The 17,069-nt window shown below is 41.3% G+C and overlaps 1 protein-coding gene across 1 annotated transcript in view; it reads left to right on the top strand.

Annotated features, from left to right (window-relative positions):
* The window catches only part of ttc21b.L (tetratricopeptide repeat domain 21B L homeolog), a 48,347-nt gene extending 47,341 nt beyond the window's left edge, over positions 1 to 1,006 (top strand). The window contains exon 29 of the mRNA XM_041576283.1: positions 471 to 1,006. Coding sequence (XP_041432217.1) covers positions 471 to 548 — 78 coding nt within the window. The 3' untranslated portion in view covers positions 549 to 1,006. The remainder of the gene's footprint in view (positions 1 to 470) is intronic.
* Positions 1,007 to 17,069: the final 16,063 nt, after the last annotated feature.

Below are 17,069 nucleotides of genomic sequence, written 5' to 3'. Positions count from 1 at the left end.
CTATGGATATAAATACCCAGCTGAAAGAGCGGCGGAAGTACAGACAGCGCCCACACAGCACTTTACTTGGTCTAAATTCTTAATCTGATGACTAATGCAAATTGAATTTTTTCTTTCTCTTGTACAAGTGTGATAATAATTTGAGTGGAAATGTAATGCTGTGCCTATTCACAAAATGCGCTGAACTTTCCAGCAAAAGAGAGAGAGAGAGAGAGAGAGGTGACTCATTTGTTCTATTGGGAATCAAACCACAACTATCACTTGTCTAAAGTTTTAGGGACTGGAAATGCTGTTTCTGTGCCCAGTGCATTGCCATTATGTTTAAATATGGATTTCTGCTTTTTTGTTCTGTGACAGATATAACTTTGATAACATCATGTTAATGTGCACAGCACGTGGATAACCTATGGTTGTGCCGCACTGTTATGGAAGAATAAGCTCCCTTCTAATTATTATTTTTTTTTAAACAGGTATTGGAACTTCATCCGAATTATCCTAAAATCAGGAAAGACATACTTGACAAGTCCAGAGCAGCCCTGAGGGCCTAAAGAAATAAAGGACTAACGATAAAAGGAATGAACATATTTATTAACTAAAATAATTTATTCTAGGAAAATTATCTTAGTACAGGTATGGGACCTGTTCTCCAGAATATTCGGGACCTGGGGTTTTCCAGATAATGGATCTTTCCGTAATTTGGATCTCCATATGTCAAGTCTACTAGAAAATCATGTAAACATTGAATAAACCCAATAGGTTGGTTTTGCCTCCAATAAGGATTAATTATATCTTAGTTGGGATCAAGTACAAGGTACAAGAAAAAGGAAATAATTTTTAAGAATTTGGTTAAAATGTAGTCTGACAGAGATGACCTTTCCGTAATTCGGAACTTTATGGATAACGGGTTTCTGGATAACGGATCCCATACCTGTATTTCGTATTTTTATAATTCTATATACTGCTGTGCATTATGTGGTGTCACTGGTATAAAGTTGGTTGTTCTGGAGTACTGTGTTTTGGTTATTTACTCATTTGTATTAGTTTCCTTTGCTCCAAAAACCACCACTACCTGCCACTGATCACCCCCCCCCCTCCCACGTTCAATAAATGGAATCTGTTACATTGTCTAGCTACCACAGTTAGTGCCCAGAAACCTGCTGAGATGTGTGTAGCTATCATGCTGGACAGGATAACAGTAGCTACAGCCTGTTAGAGACTTGTCCCTCAGCCAAGTGTGATGGCTCAATAGTGGTTTAGGGACTGGGCTCCAGTACGACTGAAATATAGTTCAGACAATGGTTACAATAGCTAAAGTATTGTGAATCGCAGGAACTACAGCTCGGCCACTAGATCTCAGCAAGAATCTTATTAAAACCTGCTCTCCACCTGGAGCCTGCTGTGCTGCAGAACCTGTACTATTTCTATTGTTTTTCCTGTTCTGACAAGTTCTTGACCTTCATCTGTCATGTAGTTGCCTTCCCTGACCTTTGGTCTGAATACTGATTGTCACCTGCCTTGTCCACTGACCGCAATACTGACTATGTATCTACATTTCTGGTTTCCTAGTCCTCTTTAGTATCTCCTGTATGCTCACCCAAACTGAATGTCATTCCCATGTTGCTATAAAAACCCCAGAGCCTCAAAAGGTTGAGTGATGAACCCTGACACTTTTTGTTAAGAGTCAGACAAGAGTAAAATACCTCTATCCTGAGTCCAGCCATACCTCTGCATTGTACATATTAAACTGGAATCATATGAATTGACGAGGAATAAATTGTACATCTATACATTTACTAACTTATAAAAGCATTGTACAGCATATTTTTTTGTTTTTTTTTAATTCAGGCATTTTTATTAGCATAACAGCATAAGAATCAACACAAAGTATACTGTACATTAATCATATACATCGGTGAGTATATAACACTGAGGGGCCGATTCACTAAAGGTCAATAAAGTATTATTTATAGCATGCCTTAAAAATGTTATCACTTACTTATACTTTTATCGCTTAAAGGAGAAGGCAACCCTTTTGCAAAAAACCCAGTTAGTGAATAATGCGTTAATTAATTCTATTCTATAAATATTGTAATGTGATTAGAATACCGCTGTGCATAAATGTAGAATTAACTCTTGCGATATGTCTGTTAATTGCAAAATGTCTGTTAACGCATGCGAATATACTTTAATGAATCGTTCCTTAAATAATACATCTTAAATAACGCACAAAACTGTGCTTTAAGGAATATCGACCTTTTGTGAATCAGCCAGGGCCGGGCACCCTAGGCAAGGGCTTCAATCAGTGCCCCCCCCCCACCCGGTCCTGCATTACCATTTCCCACCTTGCCATTCATATTACCCCCTGTACCTGTGCCCGCAGCCATCATGTTGCCCCCATTTGTACCTGTGCCAATGGCAGTCAATCAGTCAACTTGCCCCCAATATGTACCTCTGCCAGCAGCCAAAAAATCCACAATATTTCCCCCAAATATGTACTTGTGCAAGCAGAATCCAAAAATCCACAATATTTCCCCCAAATATGTACTTGTGCAAGCAGAATCCAAAAATCCACAATATTTCCCCCAAATATGTACTTGTGCAAGCAGAAGCCAAAAATCCATCATATTGCCCCCAAATATGTGTCTGTTCCAGCAGCAGCCAAAAATCCACAATATTGCCCCAAACATCTGTGTACCTGTGCCAACAGCCACCATATTGCCCCATATACCTTAGCCAGCAGCAGGCAATCCCTCATGTTGCCCCCAAACTGTACCTGTGCCAGCAGCAGCCACAAAATTCACAATCATGCCCCCAAATATGTACTTGTGCCAGCAGGAGCCAAGAGGGAGATGGGAATGCTTCTGCCCACAGTACAAATAACATGCAAGAGGGGATTGGAACAGGCGGTTCATAAAATTTAAAAACTATTAAAGGCCAAGCATACCAGAGTTAAAAAAAGAAAGAAAACAAAATTCCCCTTAAAATTGCCCCCCCCCCCCCCTCAAGACTGCGCCCTACTCTGCCTACCCCTAGTTCCGGCCCTGGAATCAGCCCCATAGTTAGTTACAGTGATTAACTGTTAAATTAAACCCAAGGTAACAATATTAGGCACTTTAGCTTAGAGCGTATGCTATATCATTCATGCAGTGATCTGCTAGACAGCCTAGTGCGTCCATTTGCCCCAAATTTTCTCATGCTTGTGGGAACTACCTCTGCTTTTATATATGAGAGCTTCTAGCGAAACAGGAGTTTTTAACTTCAAGAACCCACTGTGGAACAGAGGGAGGTAGGGAGTCCTTCCACTTCCTCGTGATTATTTTCTTAGCCACCAAAAACATTTATTGACAAATAAGCTTTCATGAAACGTAAGTATATCTTTAAATCCCACTCCGAAAAACAGACCTTTATGGTTCTAGGGAGTTCTAAGTTCTACGTCCAAGATTGCTTCCAGCGTACTAAATATCTGTGCCCAGAATGTTGATAGGGCTGTACATTCCCATAGCATATGTATCAGGGAGGCTTGTTCTATGTGACACCTAGGGCATTCAGAAGAGGCTGAGGGAAATATGTGGTGCAGCATAGCTGGGTAATAATAAGCCCTGTGTATAAAATACAGTTGGATATGTCTATTCGTGTAGCTCGAAGAGACCGAAAAGGGGGAGGCTATTAATTCACCCCACTCCTCGTCCTCTAGTTGACCCATATCACCTTCTCACTTAGCTTTAAGAGTGGGGTCTCAATCACCTTTTTGTGAAGATTCATGAATATTCTAGAGATAAGGCCCTTCGTAGTACCTTGTAAGACTTTTTCTATCAGACTAATCTGGACAAGTTGGATAGGATGTTTACTATTTTGTATACCTAAGCACCTTTTAACTTGCGCATATTGTAACCATTGTTGAGCAGGTGATTGGAAGGAGCGTCTTAGTTCTTCAAAGGGAATCATTCCATCCTCCCACCAGACTTGTACAGCATATCTTTATTAATATTCGCATATACATTTTTCTGTGATAACATGAGTATATACAGTAGATAAATATTGCCCTACACACTCAATACTTGGGCACCCTACCATGTTTTTTCTATACAAGATATGTCTGTCAAAACCAGTTCTAACCACTAGAGGGTGATGCACATCCTGACAATGGTAAATATTACATATTGAATGAAACCTGCATCTCACATTCGAGTAGAACGGCTGCACTTTGTATGTGTTTTAACCCCTCTGTCACTTTCTAGTTATTCATTGGTCTCCGACGCTATGGCAGGTCCTGAGCAGAGCAATTAATGTTTACTAATGGGATGGCAAGGAAAACATGATTTAAATTTTAACAAAGACAGCAGCACTCTAGTAATTTGAAAAAAGTGAGTCTTTACTTAAAGTGCCTCAAGGCAACGTTTTGGGCCCTTTATCAAGCCTTTGATAAAGGATCAGAAGGGCCCGAAACGTTGCCTTGAGGCACTTTAAGTAAAGACTCACTTTTTTCAAATTACCAGAGTGCTGCTGTCTTTGTTGAAATTGTGTCCAATTGCCCTGGCAGGGGGTACAGCGCGCACCTGGGGGTGCAAAGAGCCATTTCCTACTCCTGAAGCACACATGAATTGAATCTGTTATGATTTAAATTTTAAGTTCCGTTAAAAAAAAAAGTCTATGCCCCTTGAGATGGATGGTGCCCATGGGTAAGTGATTAAATATAGCTAAGGTATGCTCACTGAAAAAGGAAAAAAAAAGACACATCCCTTCTGGGGGCAGGCTGAAGATCTGAATACAGCCCTGACTTGGTGAGTGTCCTTGATGGAATTGCTTGGTATGTACAATACTGTAAAGCTGGCCATACACAAAGAGATCCGCTCGTCTGGTGACATCGCCAAACGAGCGGATCTTTCCCTGATATGCCCACCAACAGCAGTGCTATATCAGGGTAATCTGAACAATTGGATTACAACGAGGAGCAATGGACTCTGACTGGTCAGTCACTGGAAAAATGAAACCTTCCTGTCGGAAACCCCCATACATGGCATGGCCAGATAAATTGCCGAATTGGTCTAATGGACCGATATTGGGAGCTTTTTCTGCCAGTGTATGGCTACCTTAAGACAATATGTTGTGGTGCAGGATTTCCCTGCTTTGAATCGTTTGTAGTGACACTGGTTTTTCTTGCACTGACTCATGCTGAAAGTGACAATTAGCCAGGTATTGACAATTCTCCACAATTCTGTCACACAGACGGCACTGTGTGACAGACCACTTACAATATGTATATGGTTCCCAATATGTAAATGATTATTCCCTAGCTCACCAAGCACAGCTCTGAGGCAAAAGCACAATCATTTTTAGATAGAAAACACCAGCCACAATGGAGACATATGCCAAATGCGGCAAGCTGGATATTGTTCAGTGTGGCCATTAACATGTATACATAGTGACGTACCTAAAGTTTGGGGGGGTCCTCTCTCACTTATATTAATGTTGGAGAGGCAAAGGAGTTACTCTTGTCAGAGGCCGAGCCCATCTGATCAGTTAGATTGCCACTACAGTTATCAGAGCAGTGCTGTATAATCCACTGTAAGTACAATGGTGATGCAATTCACACAGTGCTACTCCACTGGCTGTAGCACAATTTCACTGATCAGATGTATCCCTCTCAAGTCTGGGGCCGTGCAGGGTCCTTATTTATGCTCCTGTAGTGGGTGATTAGTCTGACCATGCCAGAGAAGTCAAATCAGAGAAGGATCCATTTGGGTGTGGCCACATCTCACTGAGCCATGTCCCCATTTCACCTTCATTATAGGGAAATTTGGGAGACTCGTAAAATTCATATGAGTTGCTATATCTCCATCTTCAGCATTTCCTATTCACCTATTAAGAAAATAAGAACACACCAGGGGTTCCAGGGCCTGCTTTTGCAGACTGACCCCAAACCTGAACACGATTTACCAATGTGAATGCAAATTAGCATCTAAATGAGCTGTCGGCCATGCTTACAAGTGCCTGCAGTTACTCTAGAATTCTAGGAAATAATGTTGCAATGTCGGTAAAAACATTGCAAACTGCATGCCAACTTTGCATTCTGCACTTGCTTTATAAATGACCCAGTAGGACAAGGGAAGAGTTAGAGAAGCCAGTTTGTTAGGGAGCCCTGCAGTCATTATGATCTCTGACCTCAGGCAAGCTAAAGTCTAAATTATACTTTTCATCTTCGTCCAGTCAGGTGGAGAGGCACAATCCTACCTGTGGGTGGCAATAGACTTTAGGATTGATTTATAAACAGGTAATATGATGAAAAATACATATATATAGGCAATGGCTTGAATTTCATATTTGGAACATTTTTTTCTGCTGTAATTATGTTAAATGTTGGTTGTCATGGCAACTCTTCCATCTCTTTAATTTAGCTCCCTAGGCGAACTAATATTAGCTTTATAATGTAGCTGCAAGAGTAGCTTGCTACACATTTCCTATCAATAAGGAGACCCACTATGATGAGACAAGGAAATACGTGAGCATGGAGTATTTCATTGGGACGTGTAATGGCTAGCTTTATACTCGTTGCTTTATACTTGGTACCTGCCCTCGCTCCAGGATTCAATGGATCATCTTCTGTTTATTAACATATCCGAAAGGTCATTTATAACCACACGTGTGGTGCAAATGGGTGCCATGGTTTTTCCCCCCAAAATGCTGTATTCTTTACCATTAATTCCAGAGTAAATGCAGTTTGTGTGCTCCACCCCTTGTTGAATGAACACAATTGCACAAGGCTAACATTTCTGGATTATGTCACTTCTGGCTATCGATGTAAACATTTCATTAGCTTTGATGCTATGGGTGCAAGTCCAATTGGTACAACCCACTTCAGGAAAGTCTTGTGATGTTGCTCTGTCTAGATCTGATCAGTGAAGCATCAGAGGACTCTGCTCTGCTTGTGAACTTATGAGCAAAGAAACATCACAAGACTTTCCTTTTCTCAGGAGATTAACTTTGACCTGACTGTAGCCAGATGGGCAAAATCACCAGCTCTTCTTTTAAATTCATTATATTAAAAGCTTAAAAACTGCTAATACGTTGAAAACTAGAAGATTGATTTTATATTACATTTTGATTTTACTGTCTACAGTTTTATTGGAAATGAAGCATATTTATATGTATAGCTTACAGGGGCCATACATGGATTCATTTATTTATTTTTTTCATCTTTTCATTTTTTTCATTTTTACCTGCACTCCCCTACGTTGTGCTTTCTTCCATTCAGTCGTAGGGGAGCGCAGGAGTAGACGCTGTCAATTATTTTGAAGGGGGCTGTACTCACACAGATGCATGTAAGCGCCAAACGCAGGTTGAAGTACAGCACTTTGCATTTCACCTGCATTCGGCGCATACATGCGTCTGTGTACAGCCCCCTTCAAAATAATTGACTGTGTCTACTCCTGCGCTCCCCTACGACTGAACGGAAGAAATCTCAACGCAGGGGAGCACAGGCAAAAACGGCCGTGTGTAAGAGCCCTAATGAACAGTTTGATGCCAGCAGGTTGGGACGCAGCATGTTGCATTTCACCTGCGTTCGGCACATACATGCGTCTGTGTGAGTATAGCCCCTTCAAAATAATTGACTGCGTCTACTCCTGCACTCCCCTATGGCTGACTGGAAGAAAGCGCAACGCAGGGAAGTACAGGAAAAAACGCCCATGTGTAAGGCCCTTAGGGTTATGCAACTAATCAGCCCATAGGCCAAATGGTCAGCTTTTATGTGATTTCCCATGGATAGGCAAATGGCATTGTTTTCTTACTTCAGGCCAATGTACAAACAAGTGAATCTGAGCGCCAGTTAGTAGGAACTTAAAGGAACAATTCAGTGTAAAAATAAAAACTGGGTAAATAGATAGGCTGTGCAAAATAAAAAAATCTTTCTAATATAGTTAGTTAGCCAAAAATGTAATGTATAAAGGCTGGAATGACTGGATGTCTAACATAATAGCCAGAACACTAACTACTTGTTCTGTACCTGCTTTTCAGCTCTCTAACTCTGAGTTAAGCTCCCCATAGACGCGACGATTCTTCTTGCCGAACGACCGATTTTAGGGAACCCCGACCGATCCTTCAAAATTATCGTGCGGTTAGTGGTATTCGAATGATCGTACATCTTACGATTTTTCGGCCGACATCTGTCAGGAAATTGATCGGCCAGGTCAAAAAATCTTTGTCGGTCTCAGTGCAATCTATCTATGTTTGCAGGCCAAGCAGGCAGCTCCCCTTTGTTTTCCTGGCAAATTGGTCTTTTTAGTTGATGGTAAATTCGTACGATCATGCGATCGTTCTGAGAAGATCGTGGTCTCACGATCAGGATCTGATCTTTTAAAAATCTCAACATCTATGGCCAGCTTTAGTCAGCGACTTGAAAGGGGGGCCACATAGGACATAACTGTTTAGTGAGTTTGCAATTGATCCTTAGCATGCAGCTCAGATTCAAAAGCAACAGTTATGTACCATATGCCCCCCCAAGTCACTGATTGGTCACCAGGGTAACCAGTCAGTGGAAACCAAGAGAGCTGAAACAGGAAGTAGTGTTCTGTTCAGTTATGTTACACATCCAGTCACTCCAGCCTTTATACATTACATTTCTAACTATGTTAGAAATATTGTTTATTTTGCACATCCTATCAATTTTATTTTTTATATTGTACTGTTCCTTTAAGCTCTTCTCTGCACTTCTTTATCTCCTACACCAGCCAAGAACAGGCATCAGTAGACAAAACATTTACACTGGACAGACCCACTGAAACTGACCTCCTCCCAATTTGGCATACATAAATATGATGGGCAATATAGTCAGACTAAATGTTGGAATTGTGTGGATGGAATGTTCTATTATAAATGCAGCTGCCATCAAGGATGATACAACTGTTTTGTGAGGAACAGGATGAATAATCTAAATTATTTTTCCCTCAACAGGACCAAAAGTGATCCTGTCCAAACATAAATAAGTAAATCAATTCTCCACTAAAGCTATTCTGTACAGCTAAATATTACACATTATTTTCAGTTACAACCCTTTTTTTTCATATTAGTGACGTCCTTTTTAGTAAAGCATTATTTCAATTTGGGGTCTCCAAAAAAAAAGAAAATCTCTGCAGTTTCCACAATGCCTTGCAAGATGCTCCACCGATCTGTAAAGCAGCCTCACTCAACTATATTGCAGAGCCAGCAGCACAGAGAATAGAAAGTATATTTTTACAAAAAATGTTTTAAAAGTCTTTCATTATATTTTCCTAGAATAAAAAAAGAATATCCTATGCGGGTCCCACCTCTGGCTGGGTAGAAATGCAGCCTGTTCCATTGGCCAGATAGACCCCCATTGTTCCTAGACAGGCTGTTCTTTCCCTAAGTCTAACTTGCTTCCATTATTTTATTATAAAATCACTGCCTGAACGCCAGGCCTGTGTGTTTTATTCTATTGTTACTCGTAATCTTTTCACTTCCCACCTGACCTTCAAATAATTGATCTAGAATAAAAGGAAACTCTAAAAAATTGTAAGTGGCTCTGTTTTTTTCTATATCTTTTTTTATGTTTCAAAGGGCCTGTGCCTTGATGCACTGTTGCTTAGCAACCTATCTACCAGACTTTGCATTCACTGAACAGAACCTCCCCCCCCCCCTCCATCCATTCACTAATTCAGACAGGGAGCAAAAGCGTTGAGTGTTGAGTTTCTATAGCAACAAAATTCAGGTGTGATGTGCTCTCAAGTAGTTCCCATTGTGCAGAAGAAGAGTCCTAGTGAATTCTAAACTTGTGCAGTGTACTTAAATGCCAATTGCTCACAATAAATGATAATAATTGGACTTTGTCACTGTCATTAGGTACAAGCTGAAACTCCACTAGGAGCACAGGGTAACTTTACAATCGCTCAGACCACGGATTCATCTCTTCTATCTTTTCTCATTAGTAGGTTTAAAGGGGTTGTTCACCTTTGAGTTAACTTTAAGTATGATGTAGAGACTGATATTCTGAGTCAGCTTGCAGTTGGCTTCATTTTTTATAATTTGTGGGTTTTGAGTTAATTAGATTTTTATTCAGCCGCTCTCCAGTTTGCAGTTTTGTCAATCTGGTTGCCAGGATCCAAATCAACCTAGCAACCATGCATTAATATGAATAAGAGACTGGAATATGAATAGAGGGCCTGAATAGAAAGACGAGTTATCCAAAGTAGCAATAACAATAAACATGTAGCCTTACAGAGCATTTTTAGATAGGGTCACTGACCCCCCCCCCCATGTGAAATCTGCAAATAGTCAGAAGAGGAAGTCAAATAATTCAAAAACTATAAAAAAGAAATAATGAAGGCCAACTGAAAGGTTGCTTTGAATTAGTCATTCTATAACATACTTAAAGATAACTTTAAGGAGAACTAAAGCTTAACTAAAGAAGTAGCTAGAAATGGTGTACATTATGTTTTGGGCTTCTGTACCAGCCCAAGGCAATCACAGCCCTTTAGCAATAAAGATCTGTGTCTCTAAAGATGCCCCAGTAGCTCCCCCTCTTCTTTTCTGCTGATTCACTGCACATGATCTGTGCTGCTGTCACTTACTGAGCTTAGGCACTCACTCACAATATACAGTACACATAGAATATAAATGTCACAATATAAGGCTGATAAGTAATTAATACAGATAATTACTACATGGCAGCATAGAAATCAGTGCAATTAGCATCAGAATTTAATAATCAGCCCTGTAGCATCAGCTTATATTACAGGCCAACCTCATTTTCTGCTTGATAATTTGTGACGACCCCTACGCTTAGCTTCTCAACAGCAGCTCAGAGCCCACTGAGCATGTGAGTGTCGCAAACACTTTCCAAGATGGTGACCCCTGTGACAAGTTTGAAATCCTGGATCATTGCTGCTATTGACAAGCTGAAACTTTAGGCTGAAGCAATAAGGTCATTATACAAAATATGGAATTTTTAGCCATATTCATTTTTAGAGTTTAGTTCTCCTTTAAGGGTGAACATGCCTGAATGATGCAGAACAATAACCCTTTTCCATACCAGTGTCAAATCATCTTTAAATCATAGCATGAAAATGCTGCAAATGCGTTAAAAAAACAGGATTAAGGGTAGGACTACATAGACATTTTTGGTACGATCCCATGCTCTGCGTCGCATGCTATTTGTCACATGCCTTTTGTTGCAGCGCGTCGGGTTGCGCCGAAAACGTCCGTGTAGTCCTACCTTGATGCAACTGTGCTAAAGCACAGCTGAATGCTGCCAGGTACAAGCATACAGAATAAAGGGAATTAATTAGCTCATGCATTTAGGGGCACTCAAACTGGCATCTCAAATACATGGAATAAATGTCCATGTATAATGGCCCTTAAGCTTGCATTTGCCATACAGCACAGATCTTAATTGCTCTCATTCTGACTTGTGGATCAGAACCCGCAGGGGCCCAGACACACTGAATGCAGAGAGAAAACGATCTGAGCTGAGAGTCTGCCTTCGCTCCTGTGGGTACAGACCTACAAGGCAGAGTGAGAGCAATTAACATTTGTCTTCCCATGAGCAGAAAAGCAGAACAGCAGAACAGACCCGTGGGTATGGAGGGTGATTGTCAGGCCCAGATTCACACAGCGAATCTACAGGGTTTGGTAATGGAAGTCTAATAAACAATGAGGTTTTCCAGTTCTTTCTTAAAATAAGTACACAACAATTTGCTGGTATAATACACTGCTAATATACACCCAGTCCTTTATTATGGTAACATGTTTGTGTAGGTATAAACTGCTCACTTATGTCTACAAAACTACAAATTAAATGAAACTTCACTGTTACTGAACCATTTGAAAAGCAAAGTTTGGACCAGATGAGGCTATGTGTCAATCCACCATAGTCATGCCTAGATACAGCCCTGGTTGATTTTCTGGTGGCACAATAAAAGAGGTTAACCCCCCCCCCCCCCCCGACTGCATAATCTCATTTATGTGCGGATCTGTCTCCAAACATTGCTGTTGCTAAGGGACCCGGCCCGACCAACTGAGGACCAGCACCACCATTGCAGTTTAAGGGCTCTTACACATGGGCGGTTTTACCTGCACTCCCCTGCGTTGCGCTTTCTTCCGTTCAGCCGCAGGGGAGCGCAGGAGTAGACACACTCAATTATTGTCAAGGGGGCTGTACTCACACAGGCACATGTATGCGGCGACCGCAGGAAAAATGCAACATGCTGCGTCCCAACCTGCGTCTGTGTGAGTACAGCCCCATTGAAAAGAATTCAGTGCGTCTACTCCTGCGCTCCCCTGCGGCTGAACGCATGAAACCTGAATGCAGGGGAGTGCAGCTAAAAACGCTCATCTATAAGAGCCCTTATAATGCAAATATTTTATTTAGGGAAGTGAAAAACACTCCATGTTTTAGGCTAGGCCCTTTATCAAGCATGAAACATTGCCTGTTTGTCTGACCTAACAAATTCAAGTTTTCACTTTTTGCAACAACGTGCTGCAGCTGTATTTTTTTCTTGTATGTCTATGTTAATCCCTGGTAAGGGTTTGCGGACTGCTTTACACCCAACTCATAATGTTATATAAGGTGGGTAACGCACGTACAATATCGACTATTCTAACTAGTATAACCATGACACCCAGGATGTAAATGCCTTGACTACTAGTTTTCCATTCCATTCCATTTAGAAGGAACCGTCCGAAATCATAGACTCCTAGAGGGGCACATCTTACATGGAAGTGGGTGGCATTTGGGGCAAATCTGAAGCATAACTTGTTCCTTTTTCATTTTAAGAAGTTGCTTGGTATAATGTTCCAAAGCCATCAGACCATGCTGCAATGTTCTCTTTTCTTTGCACTAGGTAAAGCGACACTACACAGAGGGGACAGACAGATATAATTACCAGCCCAGGGAATTCCTAGTGACAAGGGCAACATTCTGCAGATGGGCAAGATCTGTAAACAATTCATTTGTCGCTTCACATTGTGTGCTCAGTACTTCCTAAGCACTGGCCTTGGTTACAAGCAGTTATTTGTAGGGAAGAATAAGCTCCATGAAGCTTATGCCACACTATTTATATTAATAATACAATACAAAGATTAATATAATAGCCAATGCTATATGCATCCTGCTGCACTGTATCATAGGGGTAGCTTGGGAGAGGCCCGTATGAAAAGGAGCAATGCCTTTGTGTGTATAGAAGGGGGAAGTTCATATAAGAATTAACTATTAAAGACATTGATATCATTTTTAGTTATTTTTTTTATTTATTTCCTTTTCTATCCGACACCTCTGGGAATCTAAAAGGCTAAAGCATTAAGGCACTATCCAGCTGGCCCTGTGCCCCATCCTGAAACGCTGAGCCACGTCTCTTGTAATGTCTTATGAGATCTATCTTGGGACCAGTAAAACAGGGAGACAATGGCTGCTTCTGCACATTCCACATTACAGAGACACAGGGGGAAATGCTAAGAAAAAGAGACACACATTCAGCAAACAATTTCAGAAGCAGATCCTTGCCATAAAAAAGCACTTTTTGAATCATAAGTGCACCAAATCTCAGGAATGCAGACATGCCTTAAGCTGGCCATAGACGCAAAGATCCGATCGTACAAATCATTGTACAATCGGACTTTCCCATCTCCCAACCTGCCACTAACCATTCCGATCAAATAAAATAGTAAAAGAACAGATCAGCCGATGTTCTGTCCCTTACAGCAATCGTACGATAGTTATGTCCGACCAAAGCTAGTGACAGTCTCCCTCTGAAAATCGTACGATCGGCAATACACGCAGAGATATTATCGGCAGCCGACAGAAATCTTTTAGCCTGTCCGATTGACCAAACGACCGATCTCCGCCGGATGAAAAATGTCGGGACTCTCCACACACGGCCTGAAAATCATGCGTCTATGGCCAGCTTTAACCACAACATTATAAGGATGGCATTTTGACTACTCTAGCATCTCCTTCACACGAGAGATAAATACGCTGCCCATATCTAACACTGGCCCCATCAGACATGCTCAGAAACACTTTTCCAAGAGATACCTAACAGCATCAGCCAAAGGCAGCATGTTTCTAACTGATATGAATGGGAAGAAGTTGCAAATGGGAAGGGACTTCGACTGCTGCAGATTTCCCTGGTATGCGTTTAGCCTCGCCTTAAATGACCACAACATTCCTTATCACCCCCAATAGCCCTCCTATTGTGTATTAATCTCTTTAAAAGAAACTAGAAAAATCAGCATGGGGGAGAAGGGTGTGATGTCATTACACCTACATTGAGGGTGACAGTAGCCCCAGGGTTCCCCACACTCAATATGCACACTTATGTACAAAAAACACGCACTTTCACTTGCATTTATAAATGGCCCTAAAATTTTTAGCACTGTTCTCTTTAACTGGTTAACAGTTGATGGCTATCAAGGAATGCTGGGGGTTGTAGTTTCAGCCTTGCCTTACTATATACACTATCCCACAGATGAATCTGGGAAACCACCACTGGTTTTCTTACTGCCTGCTACTCTGCAGTTGCCTCGTTTTGCTCTCTGCCCCCTTCCCCAAAGGAAGGAAACGTCCTTGTCAGTATTTCCTTTTGAAATCCCACTCTCAGAATCCTGCTGTTTTTGCAAGAAAGGGTTTTTCTAGAAAAAAAGGAAAATTTGTGACAATGTCTCCTCGCTTTTTATTTCAGCAGGACAGAAGTCATTTTGTGCCTGCGAGTTTGTCTGTGTCACCCCGCGGTGATGATGAATAAAGTCTGGCATTCCGGTGGTTTCTGCCTTTCAGTTTAATTACAGAAGAGCTGAAGGAGGAATTCTCTGCCCACTGTCAGGTTTACACAAGACTGACATTCACTCACGGTGTTACATAAAAGCTTCCCACAATCCTGATTAGGGGAAATAAAACAAGTGATTAGAACAAGCACCACACGCAAATTTTCTCTCTGCATGGAAGCACAATAGGACTACAGTCCATAAGCCCAGGGTCACCAGTCACCTGCCTTTTCACCCCCACATAAACAGGATGGTCAGGATTAAATATAGTTCCCCAGAATCCAAGTAATTTTATCCATGTTATTTTGGAACCTTGGAGGAAATGATTAAGGGAGGACATTTAGGGATGAGGAGGAGGGCAGAGACTGTTTGCAGTCGAAGGCAGAGATGAAATGTTATGAAAAACATCAGTGTAGTAAAGGGGAAATTCACCATAAACAAAAACAAAATATACTCCTCTTGTTGACATGAGGTCATTCAGTTGGGCTTATTTATTCAAAGGGCATAAACAAACACACACACACACACATATATATATATACTGTATATATATATATATATATATTTGTGTGGTCTTGTATACAGCATTTTCCCAATGTGAGAAAAGTCCATTTATTAGAGGCAGTGCTGGATTTGGGGAGGGATGCGCAGGGATGTCATCCCTCCACTTCTTTATTTCTGTGAACTAGCCTCCCTTTAGGGGGAATGCAAAAGTTTTGAATCCTTTGTTTAAGGGAAACAACAAGAGAAATTCGCAAATTTTCCAGTGAAAAGCCCCAAATTTGCCCATCACTACGCGGCATTAACTCTATATTGCACTTGTGGTTGTAAATTACCCCTCGTTAGGCTGACAATAGGGTCTATGTACAATGCCCCACACTGTGTGCAAAGAGCAAAAAAGCCACAAATGGAGCACTGCCACAATCTGCCATTTTTTTGCATTTTGCAATAGACAGTGCTCTAATCGAGAGTGTGGGTACGAAGAGGCACTTAGGTGTATTAGGTGTAATACCTGCCTGGTATTCCAAATTGGGAAAACCAGGCAGGCCTCTCCTAGACTGATGTGGTGGTCAGGCAATTGCTGATCGCCATGTCATAGCACCACCCCTGTGATATCATCTCCCAGCCCCTGTGACATCATCACATAGACCCAAGACATCAGAACCCACCCCCCTGCCAGAATTTCCCTATGTAGAAAGGTGGCAACCCTAGCTAAACACAGTGCTCTTGCACCACTTAATGCTCTTGCACTTGCAACACCAGGGGACCCCTAATATGGTACCACCCCTCCCTCACCTTGTTTTATTGTAAAGCAATGGATTATAGGACTTGTTTTGCATAGTGGGAGGAGCACAGATTCTCTGGCAAGAAGAGAGTTGTATTCTTAAGTGCAGGAATGAGGAACCACATATGTTAGAAGATACAGCTGTGCATGAACTATTTAAAACACTATTGCTCAACCATGGGTTACCCAACAGTTGCTAAACGACTCCCAAGCTCAGCACACGTCAGCATATAAGCTGGAAACTGCAAGTTAGCAGCACTAGTGTAGGTTGCAGTTCAGAAAAAAATCTCATATCCAAAGAAACAGCACTGTTTCCCATCCTTTAATTTCTGAGTATTGTGTAATATCAATACTAAACAAAAGAAAAATGAAGTATGGAAAGATAGGGACGTGACAGTGGGTCCCCCCTACATTCCACCTTCTTGCCAACCAGTTCAGGCAAGCCCCTCTTGGGCCAACACGGTTAGACTAAGGAAGTTACGCATAAAACTTAACCTTTAATTCTTCAAGTTAAAACAGCAAACAAGAAAACCCACTGGGCCATGCCCACACAGCAAACCACAATTAAAAAAGTATACAGACAAACTCACTGCAATTCAAGAGTATATGCAGCCCAAGAGGGGCTTGCCTGAACTGGTTGGCAATAAGATGGAAGGTAGGGGGAACCCACTGTCACGTCCCTATCTTTCCATACTTGATTTTTCTTTTGTTTAGTATTTATAGTTTAATCTAACCTGCAGGCAACTGATTTCTTCTGTACACTTTGGCAGCTCCAATCTCCACGTTTTTTTTATTGTGTAATATCAGCCACCTCTTCCTCAGTCCACATTAAGGCAAGTCAACACAAAGCTAAACACTCACTAACCATCATAATGGGCTCTTCAGATATGAACTCTATATAAAGTTCTAAGGACAGATTCTTAAAGCATGAAGCACTGTTTTACACACATAGATACTGTAACTGTGCATCATTTGGTTCCCCAATCAGACCCCCAGAGTCTGCTGTGTCAGT

Source organism: Xenopus laevis, chromosome 9_10L (genome assembly GCF_017654675.1).
Source record: "Xenopus laevis strain J_2021 chromosome 9_10L, Xenopus_laevis_v10.1, whole genome shotgun sequence".
Classification (NCBI taxonomy): domain Eukaryota; kingdom Metazoa; phylum Chordata; class Amphibia; order Anura; family Pipidae; genus Xenopus; species Xenopus laevis.
The sequence above is the reverse complement of the archived record's forward strand: the minus strand, read 5'-3'. Positions and strand labels throughout refer to the sequence as shown.